The sequence below is a fragment of the Dendropsophus ebraccatus genome, chromosome 6, assembly GCF_027789765.1.
Source record: "Dendropsophus ebraccatus isolate aDenEbr1 chromosome 6, aDenEbr1.pat, whole genome shotgun sequence".
Classification (NCBI taxonomy): domain Eukaryota; kingdom Metazoa; phylum Chordata; class Amphibia; order Anura; family Hylidae; genus Dendropsophus; species Dendropsophus ebraccatus.
The window spans coordinates 32,289,131-32,316,305 of NC_091459.1; the positions used below are offsets into that span (position 1 = coordinate 32,289,131).

Here is a 27,175-nt window from a genome sequence, read left to right on the forward strand (position 1 = left end):
TATATGTATGTATATATATATATGTATGTATGTATATATATGTATGTATATATATATATGTATGTATGTATGTATATATGTATATATATATATATATATATGTATGTATATATATATATATATGTATGTATGTATGTGTGTATGTATATATATATATATATATATATATATATATATATGTGTACAGGCTAGTGTTCGCTGGTGTCCGCTGTGTCACACATTGCACAGGTAGGCGGGATATAGAGACAGGGGGTAGAGGCTGGGGTGATGGGAGGGAGAGGCTGGGGTGACGGGGCAGAGGGAGGCTGGAGAGACAGGGGGAGGGAGGCTGGGGTGACGGGGGGCAGGGAGGCTGGGGTGACGGGGGGGGGGGAAGCTGATATGGCAGAAGGAGCAACTGGGGGGGGGGGGCGGGGAAAAGTAGGGGGCACAGGGAGAAGGCACGGTAGAGGCAGGCTGGTTCCCCCCAGAACAGTTACAGGAGGTGGTGGGGGTGAGAGGAGGTGAAGGGGAGAGAGGAGAAGATGATGGGGGTGACAGAGAGGTGAGGGGATGATGGGGGTGATATAGGAGGTGAGGGGATGATGGGGGTGATAGAGAGGATGATGGGGGTGACAGAGGAGGTGAGGGGATGATGGGGGTGATAGAGGAGGTGAGGGGATGATGGGGGTGACAGAGAGGTGAGGGGATGATGGGGGTGATAGAGAGGATGATGGGGGTGACAGAGGAGGTGAGGGGATGATGGGGGTGATAGAGGAGGTGAGGGGATGATGGGGGTGATAGAGGAGGTGAGGGGATGATGGGGGTGATAGAGGAGGTGAGGGGATGATAGAGGAGGTGAGGGGATGATGGGGGTGATAGAGGAGGTGAGGGGATGATGGGGGTGACAGAGGAGGTGAGGGGCTGATGGGGGTGACAGAGGAGGTGAGGGGATGATGGGGGTGATAGAGGAGGTGAGGGGATGATGGGGGTGATAGAGGAGGTGAGGGGATGATAGAGGAGGTGAGGGGATGATGGGGGTGATAGAGGAGGTGAGGGGATGATAGAGGAGGTGAGGGGATGATGGGGGTGATAGAGGAGGTGAGGGGATGATGGGGGTGACAGAGGAGGTGAGGGGCTGATGGGGGTGACAGAGGAGGTGAGGGGATGATGGGGGTGATAGAGGAGGTGAGGGGATGATGGGGGTGATAGAGGAGGTGAGGGGATGATAGAGGAGGTGAGGGGATGATGGGGGTGATAGAGGAGGTGAGGGGATGATGGGGGTGACAGAGGAGGTGAGGGGATGATGGGGGTGACAGAGGAGGTGAGGGGATGATGGGGGTGACAGAGGAGGTGAGGGGATGATGGGGGTGACAGAGGAGGTGAGGGGATGATGGGGGTGATAGAGGAGGTGAGGGGATGATGGGGGTGACAGAGGAGGTGAGGGGATGATGGGGGTGACAGAGGAGGTGAGGGGATGATGGGGGTGACAGAGGAGGTGAGGGGATGATGGGGGTGATAGAGGAGGTGAGGGGATGATGGGGGTGATAGAGGAGGTGAGGGGATGATGGGGGTGATAGAGGAGGTGAGGGGATGATGGAGGTGATAGAGGAGGTGAGGGGATGATGGGGGTGATAGAGGAGGTGAGGGGATGATGGGGGTGATAGAGGAGGTGAGGGGATGATGGAGGTGAGGGGATGATGGGGGTGATAGAGGAGGTGAGGGGATGATGGAGGTGAGGGGATGATGGGGGTGATAGAGGAGGTGAGGGGATGATGGGGGTGATAGAGGAGGTGAGGGGATGATGGGGGTGATAGAGAAGGTGAGGGGATGATGGGGGTGATAGAGGAGGTGAGGGGATGATGGGGGTGATAGAGGAGAGGATGATGGGGGTGATAGAGGAGGTGAGGGGATGATGGAGGTGAGGGGATGATGGGGGTGATAGAGGAGGTGAGGGGATGATGGAGCATCGGGGGTCTAATGGGGCAGAAAAATCCTATTCAGACCTGAGAGGGATCCGGGCAGCTGTCAGTGAACCGGGCCGGCGAGGACTGGTGGTGCGCGGGGCTCCCCCGCTCCGGGCTGTGACAGGAGTGGAATGCGGCCTGGGAGATGGGGCAGCCCCGCCGGCCCGGTTCACTGACAGCTGCCCGGATCCCTCTCAGGTCTGAATAGGATTTTTCTGCCCCATTAGACCCCCGATGCTAAATCCGGCCCCATCATCCCCTCACCTCCTCTCTGCCCCCATTACCATCGTGATGCCGGCGCTCTCGGGTCCGGCAACCGCAGGGGGGACAGCATGCAGCAGACGCTGCTGTGCCCTGCTCCCCTTGCCATCAGCCTTACTCTCTCCATCTTCCCCCCGCAGCATCTCTAAGCCCGTTCCCCCACAGAACGCTGCTGAGCTGCTGCTGGGGGAAAGAAGGAGAGAGCTGCGGTGACTGGTGCCGGGACATTGCTGGGTGATGTCCCGGCACCCAAAGCAAAAGTTTATTAAATTTCTCCCCCTCCGGCGGGGGGCGGGGGTGGAGAGAGAGCTGCACACAGTTCTCCTGTACAATCACTGTGCGGTCTCTCTCTCCTCCCCGGTTCTCGGGCTGGGACCTCAAGAAAATGGCGCCGCCACCCGCCCCATGTACTGTAGCTGTGTACTGCGCATGTCTATGCACATGCGCAGTACACAGTGACGGAGCCTCCAGTGAAGTGAACCAGACGGACTCCGTCGGTTCACTTCAATGATGTGGAGGTGCCGTATAGTGTCTGTGTGTGTGTCGTGAAATGACGTCACACACAGACACTATAAACATGGCAGCCCCCTGTGCAGCAATACATTTTAGAAAAAAATACTGAAACACTACATTAAAAAAAAAAAAAAACATCCTACAGACTTATTTATACTTATTACTTTTCATTAAAAAATTATCAAAAATGTGACACTGTCCCTTTAACACTTGTTATAATTAGAGATCAGCGAACATGCTCATAGAAGCTCACTATTCGCTCGAGTAGAACAAATACCGTGTGGTGCTTGAATGAAATTGATAGTCTCCTCCCTGCATGTCCGGCTTTTATCAGCCAATAAACATGCAGGGAAGGCACTGGGAGATGTTGGCTGCTGGCATAGGAGTGATTGGCCGGCTGAATCAGGTGACCTGGGTGTATATAGACCCAGGTCTTCAGATGCTTGACCTACTGTTAGCTGACAGTGAGAGCTTCTGGAGCAGGAACAGAGCAGGTGTAGGGCTTAGATTGGATAGTTAGGTAGGCGATTTGGACTTTGTAACCGACACAGAAAAGCTAATTCCATACAATATACCAGTTTTGTATGGAATAGTCTACTGGTATATAGCTATAATAGTTTTCCATAGGTATCCAAAAGTCCTTTTTAGGGTACGTTCACACTTACCGGACCCCCAGCTGATTTTCTGCTGCGGATCCGCAGCAGACCCGCAGCGGATTTCATTTAAATAACTGAACACAGCATCAAATCTGCACCATCAAATCTGCTGCGGATCCTGTGGGTGTGAACGCACCCTTAAGCCTCGAAAAAAAAATCATCTGCCATACAGTATAGTACTAGTGTTATCCAGTATAACCAGTGGCATACTGTGAGAGGCTAGGGGACCGTCTAGGGCCACGACTAGTGGGAAGGGGAAAGGACGTGTGGGCATGGTGAGACACAGGCTGCTGCTGAAAAACCATGAGCAGGTGATGACGTCAATGGCAGATAACACGTCCAGCAATTTGTCACCACAAAGTCTTCCACGCTGTTCAATGTCTCTAGCCACAGGACTGGAGGTTTGGATCCTCAATTTGATCCTCCTTGCTCTCAACTGGGCCACTCCAAGCAAAGGGGTGATTCCAGGTTCTCAGGTCCTTTCCCTGATTTGGAAGCAAGAAGTCTCCGCAGGAGGTTGTGTGCCAAGATGCCCAAACCTTCGAGCTTCCTTTGTGCCAGGGTGAGGAGGAGTCCGATGATGATGAGACACTGAGGGGGTTGTTAAATCAGGAAGTAAGGTGGAGGAATTGAGTGAGGATCTGGAAGAGGAAAGGTTGGATGACAAGGTAACTGACCCCACGTGGGTTGCGGGTGAGACAATTCAGAGGGGAAGGAAACTGCATCACCACCACAGACTGGAAGAGGCCATGGGGTGGCCAGAAGGAGAAGGGGGTCTAAAACAAGTGTTCCCAAAACTGTTCAAGCACCTCCTTGCGTTAAGCTAATGTGGAGGGGGCTTAGTCTTCATCAGTGTGGTGCTTTTTAAAAGAAAGCTCAGGGGATAGGCACATTGCCTTGTGCAACCTATGCCGTGCAAAGATAAGCAGGGGAGCCACCACTCACAACATGACCACCACCAGCACCAGCATGTCAGTGAACCACCCGACTATGCGAAACCAAAGCCGTGGTCCGCAACCAGCGCTTGCATGTGACACCACAGCATCTTTCCCTATCTTAAGTTCTGGCATTGCTGACCTAACCCTCTCAAAGGACAAAGTCATGTGCACCTCACACCCTTCACCTGCAGCCACATTTACCCCCCTTGAAACAGAGGCTATTCATCTCCAGGGTCATCCGCATCGTCCAACAGGATTTCCCACACCAGTGTTCATCTCTCAATACCCCAGAGCTTGGAGCAAATGTGAAAATATGCTGCCACCTACTCGCATGCACAGGCAATTAATGTGAGAATAGCCCATCTCCTGACCCTAGAGATGTTGCCATATAGGCTGGTGCAAACTAAGGACTTCCACAACCTCAGTACTCCAGCCGGCGCTATTTGTTTACACTGTGCCCTACCAAGCTTATATCAGCACATCATGAGGAATATCACCCAGGGTACCGCCTGGAAAACAGGGATACAGCCTATTACCTAGGCTGTATCCCTGTTTTCCAGGCTGTACTCGGGCTGTCTCCACGTTCTTCATGGAACAGAAAGGCAGCGGGAATCAAATGACAAGAGTTTGAAAAGGTTAGAGTTCGATCGAACCTCAAAAATCCTGATGTTCGATCATCTCTACTATCAACCCTGAGGATTGCAGGCTCCACCTCCGTTATGGTTTCCTCGCCAGATTACTCTACTTTCACCAACCTCTCCTCCTTTAGGGTAGCTTCACACGTACAGACTCGCAGCGTTAATAACGCTGTGAGTCGGCTAGGTCCTGGCAGATCACTTTCACTACATACTCGCAGCTGTCTGAACGACCGCTGCGTGTATGTAATTCTGCCGGCCGCTTACTCCAGTCCCATTCATTCCTATAGAGCACATACTCTCAGCGGTATTAACATCCCGCTGTGAGTGGGTGCTTTAACCTCCTGCCACCCGCAGCCCTCCGCCGAGAGCATACATTACCTGCTATGGCGACGCAGCTGCATGTCAGGCTCCCGACTCCTATCCCCCTCAGCCAATCAATGCACAGCAGCACTGATTGACTGAGCGGGACCAGAGGCGGGAGCCTCATATGCAACTGCATCGCCAGAGCAGGTAATGTATGCTCGGCAGCGGGCTGCGGGCAGCAGGGGGTTAAAGCACATACTCACAGCGGGATGTCAATACCGCTGTGAGTATGTGCTCTATAGGAATGAATGGGACTGTATCCACAGCGGATCTCGCTGCAAATCTGCATCGTGAAATCCGCTGCGGATCCAGTAGGTGTGAACGCACCCTTACTTTCCCCTCCACTTGCCAATCACCATCTGTGAGCATGCCACGATTAGTCACAAGTTGGAAGTGCAACAGCACTGCCATGGGGAAGCGGCAACAGGCCGTGCTAAAACTGCTCAGGCTAGATGAAAAACAGCACACCGCCCCAGATATGTTGAATGGTATGGAGTAGCAAACTTATCGGTGGCTCTCGACGGTTAACTTAGAACCAGGCATGAAAACACTTGCTGCAGTCTATTAAAGGAGAAGTATTGTATTGCCCCCCAAAAGTTATACAAATACCCAATATACACTTATTACGGGAAATGCTTATAAAGTGCTTTTTCCCCTGCACTTACTACTGCATCAAGGCTTCACTTCCTGGATAACATGGTGATGTCACTTCCTGGATAAAATGGTAATGTCACTTCCTGGATAACATGGTGATGTCACGACCCGACTCCCAGAGCTGTGCGGGCTGTGGCTGCTGGAGAGATGATGGCAGGGGGACACTGAGGGACACAGGGCACTGGAGGGACACTGAGCATCCCCTGCCATCATCCTCTCCAGCAGCCACAGCCCGCACAGCTCTGGGAGTCGGGTCGTGACATCACCATTTTATCCAGGAAGTGAAGCCTTGATGCAGTAGTAAGTGCAGGGAAAAAAAGCACTTTATAGGCATTTCCCGTAATAAGTGTATATTGGTAATTTGTATAACTTTTGGGGGGCAATACTTTAGTCTTCCCTGATCACTCTGCGCTATTCAACTATTGGGTATCAAAGCTGGACACATGACAGGGCACTGTACGCCTTGGAGGTGCGGGCCTGCACTGACGCTAGTGTCTTGTCAGAGAGGTTATTTAGCGCTGCTAAATTACCAATACCCGTGTACCCGCCTATCAGCTAAGAATGCTGACAGATTGAATCCCAAGATAAATACTGCATGGATTTCACCAGATTTCTCTTCACCAATGTAAAGCCAACTCACAGGTTTGTTAGCATCTTCATCTTGCTCAATAAGAGGGAAATTTTTACGGGGGTCACCACCAGGCTGTTGCCCACAATTTTTAAGAGGGTCACAATGAACTGTCACCCTCAATTTTTAAGAGGGTCACAACAGGTTTTTGGTCACAATATTTAAGTGGGTCACAACAGGATCTCACCCAATTTGGATCCATCACAATTGTCCATCATGCTTGGCATAGATATTTTCAATTAAAAAGTTTATTGTGAGGATCAACACAGGGCTCTCGCCCACAATAAGGAGAAATGTCACCACTGGGGTTTTGTGGGAAATTTTTCAGTAGGTCACGACCAGGCTCCCCAATTATAAGGAGGGTTGCCACTTGGCTCTCATGCAAGATTTTTACAATGTGTGCATGAGGCCCTCCTTTATGTGTAATGAAGGGTGTATGGGATTGCCTCTTTCCTTTCAATTTTTGGCAGTCCTTGCACTTGAACTAGGATGGGTCTGGCCATGTCGCACACATGCAGTGACAGTTACCGGTGAATGTCGTTTGATCTCCCCCTCGTCTATGGCATCTATGGATGTCAGAGATGATGGGAACTGAGGTGAGAGATGGGGCAGCTTTTAAGGGGTGTTGGAGGATTTTTTTTCCTTTTCTTTTTGGTTTCTTTACAAGTGAATATGCAAAAAATAGTGATTCATAACTTTTTTCCTTACTTTAAATTGGACTTTATCTTGGGTGGGTGCGCAATATTGTTAGTCTGTAAAAGTGGTGTAATTCAGGGACCATCCATGCATTCTCCCCTGCTCTGCCAGTTCAATTTCTATGGTGTTTTCATCACTTTCTTAGGTTTTCAGGTGCAGACACCCTCCCCCGTGCAGAATAGGAAGCCCCTGAAAAATTCTCGAGTCTCCCATTGACTTTAATAAGGTTCGTTACTTGAACCGAGCACTCGAGTATCGGAAAATACTCTACTTCAGTAACGAGCATTCAAGCATTTTAGTATTCGCTCATCTCTAGTTATAATATAGCTCTAAAATTGTGGAATTTCCTTCTTCACTTTACAAAGACAGAGTTCAATGATAAAAAATAAAATTGAAATAGGAAAAAAATACATTGGGTTGTAAACCACATGCTATAAACACCAAAAACATTAAAGAATAATACACACAAAAAGAAATGAAATACGTATATGATTTTTTTTCTACTAACATATATGGCTATGCAGCAGAATGTGGATTTAACATTGAGGTCACGGGCTACTACAATGAAAGAGCCTATTCATAACATTTTGTACGTCTTCTTTTCTTGGTGCACTGTACCATGAAAGATATTTGGCAGCCTGCTCATAATATGTCTTTATTTGCCCTTGCCAGTTTAAATGAAGCTCATATTACAGCAGGAATAGCTAGTCACTAAATCTATTCCTGTGCCATGTAACAGATCTGCAATGACACAAAAAACATGTGTAACCTTACTGGACTTCCTATATCGGTATGTTTATGTGTAATGGACAGCTATGAAATAATGGCCTTAAAGGAAAACTATCAGCAGGTTAGATATAGGGCACTGCACAGTTTTTGGGATATTAGCAGGTTCACTGGGGGTGGGGGGGGGGGCGTTTCAGTGCACTGGGGGATGGGCTTCTACCCTTAGTGCACACTATCTGTGCGAGTGCAGTGTCCGAGAGCAGGAGTCCACTGCTTTATTTCTGCAAGTACAGGTTGGTACTGTTTGTGCATATGCTCTCAGACTGAAGCTGTAGTATACTACTCCCACCACCAGGTGTCAGTGTGACTTGCACCATATATTGCACCGCTGAAGGAGAAATTGTGAAAAGGGTTAACTGATTGGTCTATTGATTATATGTATTCCATGCCACTGTCTGGTGATTTATGTCTAACCAATCCCTGAGCTAGCTACCTCACAGTTCACTACCCTATCCCTGAGGCTTTGTTTTCTTATGCCCCTATTACACGAGTCGTTTGGAGGAGCAAACGAGCGCTATTAGCGCGGCGTCAGCGAGCGGGTGAGTGCGGGAGGGGCGGCGGGGAGCTGCTGGGGGGGCTGCCCGGGGGATCGCTGATCGTCCGGGCAGCCCATAGGATACAGCAGCGCCTGTTGCCGATGCTCCTATTCAACGGAGCGACGGCAGCAGATCGCTGCTATATCAGTCGCTTGTTTTTCAACATGTTGAAAAACAAGCGACTGCAACGATCAGCCGACATGAACGATGTCGGCTGATCGTTGCACTCTATTCCACGGGACGAATATCGTTCGTAGCGGCCAATATCGGCCGAATACGAACGATATTGCTCCTCTAAACGACCCGTGGAATAGGGCTTTTAGTCCTTTTGCCAAATTAGATCCCCCTGAAGAGCTAGTATATATAGTGGGGTGGGGCTAGTTGAGTTGAGATTTCTGTCAGTGTATGTTGAAGAAGGAGTGTATAACAGAGAGCCTGCTGCAGTGTGTATCTCGGGCCTGGCCCAAGGCCAGGACCCATTTCTACCAGTCTTGATCCTAGCAATGTCAGGCTAGAGAAACTTGTGGTGAAAGGCAGGACAAACCCTATCCAAGCTAGGTGACTGTTCTTCTTCCTCTGATTTGTACACAAGTCTACAAGAGGTATTTCTCCAGTCAGTTTAGCTAAGTGCAATAAACTGAGGGTCCATTTACACAGAAAGATTATCTGACAGATTATCTGCCAAAGATTTGAAGCCAAAGCCAGGAACAGACTATAAACAGAGATCAGGTCATAAAGGAAAGCCTGAGATTTCTCCTCTTTTCAAATCCATTCCTTTGGCTTTAAATCTTTGGCAGATAATCTGTCAGATAATCTTTCTGTGTAAATGGTCTCTACTGCAAGCTGCTAGGTTTCCTGAGGGCCCTATTACACGGGACGATTATCGTGGAAAAAAATCTTTATATCATTCGAATTTAAATGATAATTGTTATGTGTAATTGCAGGCAACGATCGAAAAATCGTTCATGTGTCGTTGATCGTTGATTTAGATCTGAACCTAAAATTATTGTTAATCGGTCGCTAATCGGTCGCTGTAATTCCACATTTGTTGGCTCAAGTTTCGCATTTTTTCACTAATTGTTCAGTGTAATTGCATTGTTCATTGTTTTGCTTGGATCAGAAGAAATAAACGGTCATAGTAAGGATCGCAATAACAATTGTAGTAACGATCATTCTGTGTAATATGGTGAACGATTTCAGGCTAACAATAAAGAATCTCAGTTGCGCTCGTTTATCGTTAGCCGTTAAAAATGACTCCGTGTAATAGGACCCTAAGGGTGTGTTATTGATGTCACACCTATGTAAACACCTTACCTGGAATAGCACCTGCAAAGAGTAATCTAAATTTTTTTTTTCATGTAGGCAATAGCTTTTTCTGCACACATTCATTGACTAAATATCCCACTGGTTATTTGGGAATGGTTGAAGATGCTACCTCAGCAATTCCAAGGACTGTGTGTTATGGTACATAGAGCGTTATGACTTTAACAGCACAATAAAACTGGACTGTATATCACTCAGAGGAAGTTGTAGCAGTGGAAATAATCTGTTTTTATTACCCAAACTAATATATACTTTTCAGCAGCTAAAAGTATCATTCTCAGCCTGGAGTTTATCATGTTCTGTTGTAATTGAAGTGGTATTGTATAGACATTTATGGGGCATCCACAACTTGTGTCAATAATGTTGAATAGATATCGGTCCTACACCCATTTCTAATAATAATAATAATAATAATATTTATTTGTATAGCGCCAACAGATTCCGCAGCGCTTATTTAAATATATAAATACATTACAGGTTATATATTAAATTATACAATGAATAAATTACAATAACAAATTAGTGACCTGCTCTCAAGAGCGTACAGACCAGGATGACTGGGAGTAACACGAGAGGCAACAAGTGCTTTATTTGTCAATGTTCCAGTCATTGTACATGGAATCTCCTATGGAAGTGCCTATAGGTGACTGGGCGAGCCAGTCACATGCCATTTTCTAAGGTCAGATAACAAGGACAGTGTAACTAGCACCAAAGCAGTTATACAGAGGGGATAGCAAAGGGAGACGAGATTACGAAATGTTATAAGCACGCCTGAAGAGATGGGTCTTCAGGGCACGCTTGAAACTGGGGATGTTGGAAATAAGTCTGAGGTCTTTGGGTAGGGAGTTCCACAGAACTGGTGCAGCACAAGAGAAGTCTTGGAGGCGGGAATGAGAGGTTCTGATTAAAGAAGAGGTTAGTGTAAGGTCATTAGCAGAACGCAGAGCACGGGAAGGATGGTAGGTGGAGATGAGGGAGGAGATGTATGGAGGGGCAGAGTTGTGGAGAGCTTTATGGGTGAGGGTGAGGAGTTTGAACTGTGTTCTATATTTAATGGGTAACCAGTGCAGTGACTGGCACAGAAGGGAGACGTCGGTATAGCGGCTGGAGAGGAAGATTAGCCTGGCTGCTGTGTTCAGGATAGACTGGAGCGTTGAGAGCTTAGGGAAGGGAAGACCGATTAGTAGGGAGAAGACCGATTAGTAGGGAGTTACAGTAGTCAAGACGGGAATGGATCAGGGCGACAGTCAGAGTCTGAGCGGTGTCAGTGGTGAGGAATGGACGGATTCTGGAGATGTTTTTGAGATGAAGATGACAGGAGCGTGTAAGAGCTTGGATATAGGGAGTGAAGGATAGATCAGAGTCTAGCATGACCCCCAGACATCGAGCCTGATGCACAGGAGTGATGCTAGTACCACAGACTGAGAGTGAGAGGTCGGGTTTAGGTTTGTTAGAGGGAGGAAATACAAGAAGTTCAGTTTTAGAGAGATTAGGTTTGAGGAACAGAGAGGTCATAGTGTTAGAGAGAGCAGATAGGCAGTCACTTGTATTTTGCAGGAAGGCAGGGGAAATATCGCGGGAGGAGGTATATAAGTGGGTGTCATCAGCATAGAGATGGTATTAAAGACCAAACCTGCTGATGGTCTGTCCAATGGGGGCTGTATAGAGGGAGAAGAGGAGAGGACCCAGGACTGACCCCTGGGGAACCCCAACCGTAAGCGGTAAGGGAGAAGAAGTAGAGCCCGAGAAGGATACACTGAAGGAGCGGTCGGAGAGGTAGGAAGAGAACCAAGAGAGAACAGAGTCCTTAAGACCAAGAGAGCTGAGCATGGAGAGGAGAAGCTGGTGGTCCACAGTGTCAAACGCTGCTGAGAGATCCAGAAGAATCAGCAAGGAGTAGTTTCTTTGTGACTTGGCCTTCAGCAGATCGTTTGACACCTTGGTGAGAGCAGTTTCGGTGGAGTGAAGGGGTCGGAAGCTGGACTGTAGAGGGTCAAGAAGAGAGTTATCAGAGAGATAGCGAGTAAGGTGAGAGTAGACAAGACGTTCCAGGAGCTTAGAGATGAAGGGGAGATTGGAGACAGGTCGATAGTTGGCTGCACAGGATGGGTCTAGAGAGGGTTTTTTCAGTAGCGGGGTGATTACAGAGTGCTTGAATGAGGAGGGAAAGATACCAGAGGAGAGGGAGAGGTTGAATATTTTGGTGAGGTGAGTAGTGACAGCAGGAGAGAGGGACTGGAGGAGGTGGGAGGGAATAGGGTCACTAGGGCAGGTAGTAGGACGAGAGGAGGAGCTTGGCAACTTCTTCCTCTGTCACTGGATCAAAAGCAGAGAGTGAAGTGAATGTGGGAGAGGGAATGGGAGGTGATTTCAGAACGGATAATGTCAATTTTGGATTTGAAGTAGGAGGCCAAATCTTCAGCACAGAGGTCAGTGATAGGTGACTGAGCTTTGGGCTTGAGAAGAGAATTAAAGGTGTTGAAAAGGCGTTTTGGATTTTTTGACAGTGAAGAGATGAGAGAGGTGAAATAATGTTGTTTGGCAAGGTGAAGGGCAGAGTAATAAGATTTGAGGGTGAATTTGTAATTAATGAAATCTGCGGAGGTTCTCAATTTCCTCCACAGACGTTCAGCAGTCCTAAAGCATCGCCGAAGAAAGCGAGTTTCCGGGGTGTGCCAGGGCTGCCGGCATCTGTGGGAGTAGAGGGGGCTACAGAGTCTAGGGTCGTTTTCAGGGTGTTGTGGTAGTGTTGTGTGGCAGTGTTTGGGCAGGTTAGCAATGAGATTGGGGACAGTGAGGATTGTAGGGAGTCTATGTTTTTAATACCCTACAAAGTCTGATAGTTCAATGTTGTTCTGACCATTGTTCACTATAAAGAATAATCTTTTTTTTAACATACTTTAAAGAGATTTTCCCACCTTCCAGATGTGGCCGCCTCCAGTGCCGAGTCCGTCCTCACTTGCTGCTTTCTGCAAGGTGGGACATTGAATCTTGACTGACTGTTTAGGCCTTTCGGCACTGGCATCACCTCTGCTGGCCTGAAAGTGTGCACTCGCGATGCTGCTAAGAAAGCTACTCATAGCAGCATTAGGACTCCATGGCTCCATGCTCAGCTGCCAGTTCTTTCATCCCAGGGAATCATGACAAATATGTAGGCTCCTAAATCCCTGCCATCCCCTACAATGACAGCTATGAAAATATGTGTCTTACGCTCAGGTCAGATCCAAGCGCAATGATCAGTAAACAGTGAAAAGCAGCAGGGATGATTTTATATATATATATATATATATATATATATATATATATGATTATTGCAGAGGCTAGTGCAGTACTCGCCCGTATGGACATTGCTGGACTAGTTTCTGTTATGTTTCTTTTACACAGGTTACTTCCTCTTCTCCAAGGCTGCTTGAAAAACATTTCTGGCCTCCCAGGTCAGCTCTGCCAGGGACTATAGCTGATCAGTTCCATTTGAACCCAGTTGCACATGGGCTATCAATAGCTCTGCAATTTGTCATTCCAACCTTTTCCATGTACTCTGCTACAGTATACGCTGTATACCTCTGCCATCTGGTATATAATGCCAGTATCCTGTCTTGTTTTATGTATGAAAATTTCCAATAAAATATGTTTTAAAAAAAAAAAAGTAAATGAGATAGAAATACCCCCTTAGGCTATGTTCACACTACGTATATTTCAGGCAGTATTTGGTCCTCATGTCAGGTCCTCATATTGCAACCAAAACCAGGAGTGGATTAAAAACACAGAAAGGATCTGTTGACACAATGTTGAAATTGAGTGGATGGCCGCCATTTAATGGCAAATATTTGCTGTTATTTTAAAACAACGGCTGTTGTATTGAAATAATGGCAGGTACTTACTGTTATATGGCGGCCATCCACTCAATTTCACCATTGTGTGAACAGAGCCTTTCTGTGTTTTTAATCCACTCCTGGTTTTGGTTGCTATATGAGGACCACAATACTGACTGAAATATACGTAGTGTGAACCCAGCCTTAATATGTAAATATCAAACTGTACATAATGTATATTATCTGCCCAATGATTAGTGTGATTACAGGATGTTTACAGCTGGTATTTAACTTCTACATGCAAACATCCTTTCTATCACAATCAGGTAGCAAAAAATTGGACACTTAGGGCCCTATTGGAGGGGACAATTATTGTGCAGAAAATTGTTAAATCGTTTGAATTCAAACAATAATTGTTCTGTGTAATTGCAGGCAACAATCATGTGTCGTTGATTTAGATCTCACCCTAAAATCATTGTTAATCATTCGTTGTAGTTCCACAATCGTTCACTAATCGTTCAGTGTAATTCCAAATTGTTCCTTCTTTTGTTCGAATCAGATGGAGTAAACTATCATAGTAACGACAGTTGTAACAATCGCAATTAACCTCTTAAGGACGCATGACGTACCAGTACATCATGCGTCCGCAATAGGTGTTTAGAGCGACCCCACTCTGAACCACCACGGTCCCAGGTGCCGCGTGTAGCCCGGGGCCGCGGCTATTAGCGGGCACGGTCCGACCGCTATGCCCACTAATACAGTAAGATGAGAAAGATGACAGCTGCATCCAATTACTGGATGCAGCACTTCCCTGGTGTCTAGTGGGGTGGATCGCTCCTCGCACTGTAAACGGCGTAAGCGCAAAAAAATCCCAAAGTGCAAAATTGCGCATTTTTGGTCGCATCAAATCCAGAAATAATATAATAAAAAGCTATCAAAAAGTCTCATATGCGCAATCAAGGTACCAATAGAAAGTAAACATCATGGCGCAAAAAAATTACACCTGACACAGCCCCATAGACCAAAGGATAAAAGCGCTGTAAGCCTGGGAATGGAGCGATTTTAAGGAACATATATCTGTTAACAATGGTTTGAATTTTTTACAAGCCATCAGATAAAAGAAAAGTTATACATGTTACATATAGTTGTAATCGTAACAACTTGAGGAACATGCATAATCAGTCAGTTTTACCCCAGGATGAATGGCGTAAAAACAAAAAACCCCTAAATAAAAAGAAAAAAGCGTTTATTTGTTCAATTTCACCACACATTGAATTTTTTGCTGGTTTCGCAGTGTACTTTATGCAAAAAATCAGCCTGTCATTGCAAAGTACAATTAGTGACGCAAAAAATAAGGGCTCATGTGGGTTTCTAGGTGGAAAAATGCAAGTGCTATGGCCTTTTAAACACAAGGAGGGAAAAACGAAAACGCAAAAACAAAAATTGGCCCGGTCCTTAAGAGGTTAACAACCATTGTTCTGTTTAATATGGTGACTGATTACATATTGGCGATACACAATTGTTAATCGGTTATAGTTAAACATCGCTTCGTCTAATAAGACCCTTACACATTCTCTTTTTTATATAAAGGAATAAAAAAAAAAAATATCTGCCAAAACTCTATAGACAAAAAAAAAGACAAACATATTTCAGAAAGTAAAGTAATTTAAATAGTACTGTACAATGTGCAAACAAAAGTATATCCTTTTCATAACAAACCATATATGTGGCAACAACTGTATGTAATGTCTATTTGTTTTTGACAGAAGTCACTGACAAGGCCCTTTTCACATGGATGCTTCTGCTGCCTTAGGCTGCTCCTGATCTCTCTCGATTTCCATGCCCATGGGCTGCTCTTGTGCAACCATCTTCACAGCATGAATAGCATAGTTAATGCTGGTGTCTTCTATCCACATCCAGGAACCCATCAATGGGTTGTATAGCATGCCTCTTAATATATTCACTACAAATCCATCTGTAAAAACATAAAAACATCAGTAACATTATCTGTAAGGAGAAAAACAGACATATCCAACCTAGTATTCTACATTGTTGATCCAGAAAAAAAGGCATTAAGCAGAAGCCAATTGACGTATTGAGTCCTCTCTGACTCAAAATCAGAATAGATCCATGGATCAATATCTCCCTTATAGTGACTATAACCTTTAATATTACTCTCCAGAAATCTATCTAGACCCTTTTAGGACTCTTCGTGAGTTCACCATCACAGCTCTAAACACTTTGGTGGCCAAGAAACTTATTTTGTTTCTCGCTGTCTAAAAGCCATAAATCTTAACGTATTTTCCCAATCTACATAGCTATGTGAAAGCTTGTTTTTTTGTGGGACCAATTATACTTTATAATGATGTCCTTCAGTTTACAGTTAATTATGCTGCAAAACAAAAAAATGGGGTGAACTTGAAAAAGGAAAAAAATAAAAATTTAATTTTTTATATACGCCATTCACAGTGTGATAAAACTAATAAGTTATGTTTATTATTCACATCAAAATAATTATAGTGATAGTCAACTTACAGAGCTTTTGTTATGTTAGGTTTACTTATTTAAAAATAAAAACATAAAAATAATAATTTGCCTTTTTGTGACCCCTAACTTTTTTTAAATCTTCTCGTCTACAAAAGATGCGAGGGGGCTACTTTTAGGAGTGGTATTCTCTAGTTATTGGTACTACACTTGCTTAGAGGTTACTTTTTATTCAATTTTTTCTGATGTGATGTGATCAAAAATCAGTAATTCTGGCTATTGACTGTGTTCACAATGCAGGTTAAGTTAAGGGTTAAAGTAGTGAAAGGGTGATTGTTTATTGAAATGAAAGGGCGACGTTAACAGTCTCCATGACAGTATATTATACAAAGCTCTGCTGCATGTGTAATACGTACCCAGCTCTGTTACATCAAAACACACACAGCTCTGCAATATAAAAAATATACACACACACCTCTGCTACATCACCCTACACAAACAGCTGTTATATACAGACACACACCTCTGCTACATCACCCTACACAAACAGCACTGCTACATACACACACACTATACATAATATAGATTGTCCCTACTTACAATATGTACAGGGAGCCCTTCTCTCAATCATGCAAGTAATCACATGACTATGACATCACTGAAGGTCCTGCAGGTCCTTCAGCTTCCGTTCTTGACGAGTTTCCTATGGGGTTTTGCATGTGGGAATCTGGATGTGATGCACATCACCTCCACTTTTCTTTCCTGCAGATCACTGATTTCAAAGATCGATTACCAGCAGGAGAGGGGAGAGGACTGTGCAGCAGTCGATCACAGTGCCCAAACATTACGGGAAGCAGCCAGGGAGGTCTGACACTGTCAAGCTGCCCTGTCTCCGGATTATAAGACAGACACTTTTTAGCAAATTTTCTTGCTAAAAATTAAGTCTTATAAAATGAAAAATACAGTGGGGGAGATTTATCAAACATGGTGTAAAGTGAAACTGGCTCAGTTGCCCCTAGCAACCAATCAGATTCCACCTTTCATTCCTCACAGACTCTTTGGAAAAATGAAAGGTGGAATCTGATTAGTTGCTAGGGGCAACTGAGCCAGAAGCACTTTAGAGTAATATGTGATCATGATCGCTACATGGTAGTAGGACTTAAAATTCAAAGTAAAGCAAATTGTGCTTTTGGACTATGAGTGTTGCCCTCTCCTTAAAGTGTATTCACTTTATTAAAATGACTTACTGGATTCAAGTAGTCTCTCCAGATCTACAGGCGAGATGAACTTGTCCCAGTCGTGAGTACCATCTGCTACGAGAGACATCACCTTCTGAGCCACTAATATTCCAAAAAGGTACGATAGCTTTGTTTTGTTGAGTGTTGTAATAAACAGTGAACCTCCTGGCTTCCAGAAGAGAAACAGATACTGGTCAACATCAATGATTATAAAAAATAATGTTAAATTATCCTTCATTAGTAACATTTATGGAGTAATGCAACAACAGCCAACCCTACTTTATTAGAGAAATCTGAATTGGTGCAGTATAAGTCAATACCTATCGATTTTTCACATCTATACTAAGGCTGTGTTCCAACATGGTGTTTATTTTGCGTTAAAGTGTCATTGTCGTTTTTTTTTCCAGAAATTATTACAGGCGATTTCAGGAAACTTTGTAATTGGGTTTATTAGGCAAATATGCCATTATCTGCATTCAAAAAGACTTTCCCCAGGTCTCCCCTCCCTCCTCTCTCTCATCCACTGCTCATTATAAGGAAACCTCGACTCTTTTACATCATTCGTGCCCTGTCTATTCTATGGAGAGGGGAGGAGAGAGATTAGTCGGCAGCAGAGAGCAGAGAACAAAGGATTACACAGCTGGACCTGTGTGAAAGCGGTATTCAGAGGTCAGTACTGGCTTCAGAGGAGATAGCCCGGTGATGTAGCTGTAAATTAACTCTTTGTTGTCCTGATTTGGTGCCTCATCTCCCTCAACCCCTTTCCATAAGAGAACCATGAAGACGGGGGGGGGGGGGGGAGCTTCAAACTGGTTTTCATGATAAAAATGTATTTTTCAGCTAATAAACCCAATTACAAAGTTTCTTAAAATCGCCTGTTCTGCAAAAATATTTAAACGACAGTGACACTTTAACAATGCACTGTTGCTGCGTGTTGCACAAACACATCATTAACGCAAAATAAAAGCCATGCGTGAACACAACCTAAAATTTTCAGCCAATTAAAGTCCGAGCAGACCTCTTTTTTCACAAGGTCAGGAAGGATAAAACAAACAACATGAGGTGGGACACCGCTATGGCCACTGACTGGCTAAACAGACCTGACATCAGAACCCGGGTCTGCTCAGCCAATCAGTGGCTCGGGTAGGACACCACTATGGGCAGTGGGCACTTGCACCTGCAGGCCTCAAATATAGAAGGTGAAATGCAGCGGGATTAGTCCTGGTAATGACGGTTTCTTTCCATAATACCCTTATAATCCTATTAGAAAATGTGGCAAATTAAAACCAACTCTTATACCTTTAAGACTTGAAAGCAGCTTTGTATAAAGGCCTCTACGTCGTTCACATGTTCTACAACTTCTGAGGCCACAACTGCATCAAAACTTTCCACGTTGTCTTCCACAATCTCCTCTAGTGAACAAGTTTTGTACTGGATCCGTTTGTCTAGAACAGGATGAAATGATTTGTGCAGTTCTCCAGTCCTAATGTTGTCTTCTAAGGGATCTATCCCCGTTACAGTGGCACCAAGTCTGCCCAGCGGCTACAGCAGAAATTGGAAGGAGAAAAAGATTTAGGTAAAATAACTGCAAAAGATGACTCATAAAGCCTCAGTAATTATACATGTTTCAGGCTGCTGTCACACTCTGTATTTTAGGACTTCAAGGGGTATTCCATTCAAACATAACTTTTGACCTCAGTTTAATCCTCCCAGCGTTACAAACAAGCTACAAAGCTGCAGATAGGGACTTGTTTACATCAGCCATCTTGGAAGGGAGGTGGGAGGAAGGGGAGATTGAGAGAAAAGCTCACACACAGATTTTTGTGTTTCCAGCAGAAAGCAGCAGCTCAGAACTGGGGGAAGGAGACTGAAGAGATAATAAGTAGGAAGGATTTGTTAGTCTCATCATGGGCAGCAACAAAAAAATGCAACTGGTTCCACAAAGTTATACAGATTTGTAAATTACTTATATTTTAAAATCTGAAGAGCAGGAAGGCTTATCAGCTGCTGTATGTCCTGCAGCCTTTCCAGTCTGACACAGTGCTCTTTGCTGCTAAGAATTAATTTACAAATCTGTGTAACTTTCTGTTTCCGGGTTGATTTGAAAACCATTTTTTTCTCTGGAGTACCCCTTTAAGAAGATTGGTAATTATTCATACAATTTCAGGAGGATAACAGAGCAACGGCATCAGACTCTTAAAGGAGAAGTCCAGCGAAAAATTTTTATTAAAGTATTGCATTGGCCCCCAAAAGTTATACAAATCCCCGATATACACTTATTATGGGAAATGCTTATAAAGTGCTTTTTTCCCTGCACATACTACTGCATCAAGGCTTCACTTCCTGGATAACATGGTGATGTCAGGACCCGACTCCCAGAACTGTGTGGGCTGTGGCTGCTGGAGAGGATGATGGCAGGGGACACTGAGCATCCTTCTGCCATCATCCTCTCCAGCAGCCACAGCCCGCACAGCTCTGGGAGTCGGGTCGTGACATCACCATTTTATCCAGGAAGTGAAGCCTTGATGCAGTAGTAAGCGCAGGGAAAATAGCACTTTATAAGCATTTCCCCTAATAAGTGTATATTGATGATTTGTATAACTTTTGGGGGCCAATGCAATACTTTGATAAAAATATTCGCCGACTTCCCCTTTAAGTGAAGGAGCTTAAAGAATTTTACGAGGAATAATAGTAGTTGCTAAAAACAGAAAAAGGTAGGTACGTTTCTACGAAACGTTTTTACTAATAAGGGATTACCTCAGACAACAGTCCTCCACCGCAGCCAACATCAAGTAGCTTGAAGCCAGACAGTGGGCTCCCAACATCATGATTATGGTTCTTGCTCATCAAAATGTCTCTACAGGAAAAACAGGTGAGAAAGAATTCCATGTAATGTTTACCTTCAGGATTCAGTCAAGCTCATCCTTCTAAAATGTCTACACACATTAACCCCTTAAGGACCGAGCAGATTTCGAGTTTTGCACTGAATTTTTGCATAAAGTAAACTGCAAAACCAGGAAAAAATGCAATGTGTGGTAAAAAAATTTTTAAAAAACGCATTGTTTTTATTTGGAGGGCATTTGTTTTAATGCCACCCGCCCTTGGGTAAAACTGACTTGTTTTATATGTTCCTCAAGTCGTTACGATTACAACGATATGTAACATGTATGACTTTTCTTTTATCTGATGGCATGTAAAAAATTCAAACCATTGTTAACAAATATATGTTCCTTAAAATCGCTCCATTCCCAGGCTTATAGCGCTTTTATCCTTGGGTCTATGGGGCTGTGTCAGGTGTCATTTTTTGTGCCATGATGTTTACTTTCTATCGGTACCTTGATTGCGCATATACAACTTTTTGATCGTTTTTTTATTACAATTTTTCTGGATTTGATGCGACCACAAATGCGCAATTTTGCACTTTGGAATATTTTTGCGCTTACGCCATTTACCGCGCGAGATCAGGAATGTGATTAATTAATATTTTGGGCGATTACGCACGCGGGGATACCAAACATGTTTATTTATTTCTTTGTTTATTTTTATTTATAACATGGGAAAAGGGGGGTGATTTAAACTTGTATTAGGGGAGGGGGCTTTTTATTAATAATGACACTATTTTTTTTTTTTTTTTTACACTTATACTAGAAGCCCCCCTGGGTGACCCGCAGCCCCAGGCCACACGCCACACCCGGGACCGCGGCGGTTCAGAGCGGGGTCGCCGTGCGGCCCCCGCTCTCATAACTCCCCGAGGCGGCCACAGGACGTAAATATACATCCGCGGTCGTTAAGGGGTTAATATCAGTGGTTACCATGAAAAAATATTGGGAATAGTGTCAAGCGGATTTAAGGAAACTGTCCCAGACATTTTCCTTAAATCCACTCAACACTAGTTGGGAACTGTTGGCAATCTAATAAGCATGGAGGCGTAGATGGCTGTGCTCCATTAATGGTGAAAGGAAGATCAGCAATTCAGCATGCGGACCTTCATGTCCAACCTTACTTGTGCAGGGGATAAGACACTGGCAGAGGCATCTTGGTGACACTGGGGGGGTCAGGACAATGGAGACCAAACTATGGCATTTATTAAAGAATGGCTTATCTGAGATACTTATTTCCACCCTGTTTAAGTGTCTTATTACATGAGACGATTATCGTGCGGGAAATCGTTATATTGTTTGAATTCAAACAATAATCATTCTGTTTAATTGCAGGCAACGATCAAAAAAAAAAATCGGTCGTATGTCGTTGATTTAGATCTGAACCTAAAATTATCGTTAATCGTTCGCTGTAATTCCACATTTGTTCACTAATCGTTCAGTGTAATTGCACATTGTTCATTGTTATTCTGGGATCAGATGGAGTAAACGATTATAGTAACGATCACAATATCATAGTAACGATCGCTATAACGATTGTAACTAACGACTATCGTTCTGTGTAATATGGTGAACGATTTCAGGTTAACAATAAACAATCTCGTTTACTATCGTTTAACATTAGTCGATAAAAATCGCTCCGCGTAATAGGACCCTAACAGTAGGAATCATCAGTATCTTCTGGTTACAGGAATTCCTAGCACAAATGTCAGGGGGGCTGTGGTCAGGAGATCCCTGACCTAGGTAATCCAGATATTTACACACAGGATAAGCTTTTCAGCTCTATACAATGCATACCTTATAAAAGGAACTCGAAGAGCGTTCATGGAATGAAGTGCACAATACACTCCTTCTTCATCCCACCATTTTGCTGACCATGCCTGGAATTTCTTCATCTCGGCAGGATCCACAGTTTGCGATGTACCGTACGACCGCCTAATACAGCAAGTGCACAAATATCACAACATATTAGCTAAAAGGCAGAAATACTGCTGGAATGACACATGGAATGTACTTTTTTCTTTCCGTCTCTTCTTCTCGGCGACTGGGGGGGGGGGGGTAGTTGGTGGAGTATGAGTAGTAGGGCGTCCTAAGGGACATCTCTTGGCAGGACATCAGATGAAATGAATGTCGAGCCTGCAATATTTTAGGGGGTCCTCAAGAAGGAAGGAAGATTTTCACCAAACTAGGGGAAATTGGTTAATGTGATATAAGTTATGGCATTTTGTATTTAATACCTGTGGTATTATTTATGAGAAAATGAATAAAGAATATAAAAAAAGGGTTAAAATGGACCTGTCAGCAGAAAAAACGGGTGTAAATAAGCCCAAGACTAAACAGGCTAGCCTTCATGATTCCAGGCATACTTCTCTCTGGCTCCTTCCTCTCCCTTCCTGCTCAGCATGCACACAAGTGACGTCACTTATACGCTGTATGAGTGATTGAAAGGGTGGGGAGCTAATGGCTCCTCACCCTGTCAAACATAGTGTTGCATTTAACTAGATGTGTTTCTGATCAGGAATGGCATACAAATAAAGAACCAGGCGCAGCACCCTGTGGTACTTGCCCGTGCTGGACAGTAGTGCATCCAGAATTCTGAACAGTTTCTGGATATGTATCCGGAGCAGTCTGGAATTCTGGATGTTCCTATTTGCTTCTATGGGGTATCTGTGCTGGAATTACAGAAAATAGGACCTACTTGGCCTATTTTCCAGAAAGGACACCCTTCAGGAAAAATCCTTACACGTGTCTGTGCCTAATACAAGCCTAAATTTTCCTGATGTGTGAACAGGGCCTCACTCTCTCACATTACTTCACAAACAGCAAACATAGCAAAATAAAAAGACTTACATTATTCTTACTCTGGGTGCGGCGCTGATACGACCATTAGTTCTAGTTATTTCGGAAACCCTTTGAACAGCAGGTGCAAGGCACATGGCTATCAACATAAAGGAAAAAGAAAAAATCCATCTATTACCATCTCAGCTTATAAACAAGGGCAGAACAAGCTGATCAGAGACGTTCAGTAGCCCTATGGGGCATAAGCTGCGGTCACCCTGTGCAGAGGCCCCGGGAGCGCTCTAGTCACAGCAGGGATAATTGTGTCCCCACAGCTGGACCCCAAGACATATAACTTTCTAATATAACGTAACCTAAACTATAAGCTGTACATAGCGTTCTGCCAGGAAAATGCCATATGTGAAACCACCTCCAGGCTTCCCTCAGACACAACTTCTGCACAGGGTTTGTTGGGGATTTAAGTGTACCTGTTGTTATAAAGAGCTTCTGACATGTCATAGACACATGTCAAAAGTTTTGATCGGTTTAGGTCTGAGTGTTCGCACCCGTACAGATGGGGAGAACGAGTGGGGAAAAGACACGCTGCAGCACGAGTTTAAAAAAAAAAAAAAGTTAAGCTCATTCTAAGTCCTGTCCCTGCTTCTTCTCCCGATCAGTACAGCTGACCACTCAGACCCGGACCGATATAACAGGTACACTGGGAAAAAAAAAAAAAAAAAAAAAATAGCAGTTCAGTTTTTCCTTTTTTTTTTTTTTTTTTTTTTTACTGACAGTTTTTCCTGTCGTTTTCTCATCTTAGTGTAAATCAGTTTCTGGCGTTTTACCCACCACATTTTTTTCCAGTCATACAGTTCCCAGTTTTCTATTAAAGAACTGAGGGGGGGGGGGGGGCAATATACACGTAGACACAACATTATTTCTGGCATTTTAACCCCCTATAAAAAGTCAACAGGGAAAATCTCAGAACACAGGACCTGGTGTGGTCTAAATACATTTTTTGACATTTTTAGTGGGTTTTTTTTGGAAGATTCTCTAGTCTGATAGCGGCCTAAACCCTCAGTCTGGCATCACCGAGGCTCTGGTGCTCCTGCCAAGCCTAAAGCAATGACATCAATCGGGTAAATCACCCATGTGACACCAAACAGTACTGTGCTGCAGTGTCACATGACCAGGGTACTGTACAGTGCTGCAGTCACATGATCAGTATACTGTACCGTGCTGCAGTGTCACATGACCAGTATATTGTACAGTGCTGCAGTCACATGATCAGTATACTGTACCGTGCTGCAGTGTCACATGACCAGGGCTGCAGGACTGGCAGGGACCACTAGCCCCGGGCGGCGCTGCAGTGAGGAGTTAGGTTTGTATACTGTTGTTATGCTGGTTATGACTCTTTCCTGTTCTGCAGCCTTCCTGGGTGGTGGGGTCCCCGCGGTCTGAACCCCTCTGATCACATGTTTACCCCTAGAACGCCACTAGCGGGCACCACTGAGGCGGTTAACCCCTCAACTACTGGATATTATTAACACGCAATATAAGAAACGCCTCCTCTATGTACAGCACGTGACGCGTTACCTGTCCGGCACCTGCTGTGCACAGCTGCACCCGCACGGCTCCACACAGACAACATGCCGCTCTACCAGGCCGGACTTATAGGCGACACCTTCCGGAAATGGCGGGCGGAGGAGGCTGTGAGTGAACCCCGGCTGCCCCGGAAGCAGTACCGGGCGGGCTGTGCGCTGCATGTATGGCGGCGGCTGCTGCGTACACGGCTCCCCTGCTGTCACTGTGCAGCCGCCTCCTTTATGGTGGAGAGGACATGGCTGCTGTCAGCAATGTTATTCTGTATATTACTAGGAATCTATGATATATATGCTACTCTGTACTCCCTGCAGCTCTATGATATATATGCTACTCTGTACTCCCTGCAGCTCTATGATATATATGCTACTCTGTACTCCCTGCAGCTCTATGATATATATGCTACTCTGTACTCCCTGCAGCTCTATGATATATATGCTACTCTGTACTCCCTGCAGCTCTATGATATATGGTATACTGTACTCCCTGCAGCCAGCTCTATGATATATGCTGTACTCCCTGCAGCCAGCTCTATGGTATACTGTACTCCCTGCAGCCAGCTCTATGATATATGCTGTACTCCCTGCAGCCAGCTCCGTTATATTCTGTGCTGTACTCCCTGCATCCAGCTCTATGATATGCTGTACTCCCTGCAGCCAGCTCTATGATATATGCTGTACTCCCTGCAGCCAGCTCTATGATATGCTGTACTCCCTGCAGCCAGCTCTATGATATGCTGTACTCCCTGCAGCCAGCTCTATGATATGCTGTACCCCCTGGAGCCAGCTCTATGATATGCTGTACTCCCTGCAGCCAGCTCTATGATATGCTGTGCTGTACTCCCTGCAGCCAGCTCTATGATATGCTGTACCCCCTGCAGCCAGCACTATGATATATGCTGTACTCCCTGCAGCCAGCTCTATGATATGCTGTACCCCCTGGAGCCAGCTCTATGATATGCTGTACTCCCTGCAGCCAGCTCTATGATATGCTGTGCTGTACTCCCTGCAGCCAGCTCTATGATATGCTGTACCCCCTGCAGCCAGCTCTATGATATGCTGTACCCCCTGGAGCCAGCTCTATGATATGCTGTACTCCCTGCAGCCAGCTCTATGATATGCTGTGCTGTACTCCCTGCAGCCAGCTCTATGATATGCTGTACTCCCTGCAGCCAGCTCTATGATATGCTGTACTCCCTGCAGCCAGCTCTATGATATGCTGTACCCCCTGGAGCCAGCTCTATGATATGCTGTACTCCCTGCAGCCAGCTCTATGATATGCTGTACTCCCTGCAGCCAGCTCCATTATATACTGTGCTGTACTCCCTGCAGCCAGCTCCGTTATATTCTGTGCTGTACTCCCTGCATCCAGCTCTATGATATTCTGTACCCCCTGGAGCCAGCTCTATGATATGCTGTACCCCCTGCAGCCAGCTCTATAATATGCTGTACTCCCTGCAGCCAGCTCTATGATATGCTGTACTGCCTGCAGCCAACTCTGATATATATGCTGTACCCCCTCCAGCCAGCTCTATGATATGCTGTACTCCCTGCAGCCAGCTCTATGATATATGCTGTACTCCCTGCAGCCAGCTCTATGATATGCTGTACCCCCTGCAGCCAGCTCTATGATATGTGCTGTACTCCCTGCAGCCAGCTCTATGATATGCTGTACCCCCTGCAGCCAGCTCTATGGTATGTTGCTGTACTCCTTGCAGTCAGCTCTATGATATGCTGTACTCCTTGCAGCCACCTCTATAATATGCTGTACTTCCTGCAACCAGCTCTATGATATGCTGTTCCCCCTGCAGCCAGCTCTATGATATATGTTGTGCTGTACTTCCTGCAGCCAGCTCTATACATTGCGCTGTACCCCCTCCAGCCAGCTCTATATGTTTCACTGTACATCCTGCAGCTCTGTATGTTCTGCTGTACTCTCTGCAGCCAGCTCTATATGCCGCGCTGTACTCCCTTCAGCCAGCTCAATACGTTGTGCTGTACCCCCTGCAGCCAGCTCTATGATATTTTGTGCTGTACCCCCTGCAGCCAGCTCTATGATATTTTGTGCTGTACCCCCTGCAGCCAGCTCTATGATATTTTGTGCTGTACCCCCTGCAGCCAGCTCTATGATATTTTGTGCTGTACCCCCGGCAACCAGCTCAATATGTTGTGCTGTACCCCCTGCAGCCAGCTCTATGATATATTGTGCTGTACCCCCTGCAGCCAGCTCTGATATGCTGTGCTGTACCCCCTGCAGCCAGCTCGATATGTTGTGCTGTACCCCCTGCAGCCAGCTCTATGATATGCTGTGCTGTACCCCCTGCAGCCAGCTCGATATGTTGTGCTGTACCCTCTACAGCCAGCTCTATGATATATTGTGCTGTACCCCCTGCAGCCAGCTCTATGATATGCTGTGCTGTACCCCCTACAGCCAGCTCTATGATA

The 27,175-nt window shown here is 45.3% G+C and overlaps 1 protein-coding gene across 1 annotated transcript; it reads right to left on the reverse strand.

The window, feature by feature from the left end:
- Window positions 1–15,205: 15,205 nt before the first annotated feature.
- Window positions 15,206–25,043, reverse strand: COQ3 (coenzyme Q3, methyltransferase). The gene is made up of 7 exons (XM_069973602.1): window positions 24,726–25,043; window positions 23,202–23,289; window positions 22,149–22,286; window positions 20,230–20,329; window positions 18,772–19,014; window positions 17,482–17,641; window positions 15,206–15,725 (listed from the first exon to the last, which is right to left on the reverse strand). The coding sequence occupies exons 1-7, from the start codon at window positions 24,778–24,780 to the stop codon at window positions 15,538–15,540; spliced, it is 972 nt and encodes a 323-aa protein (XP_069829703.1). The 5' UTR covers window positions 24,781–25,043; the 3' UTR covers window positions 15,206–15,537.
- Window positions 25,044–27,175: the final 2,132 nt, after the last annotated feature.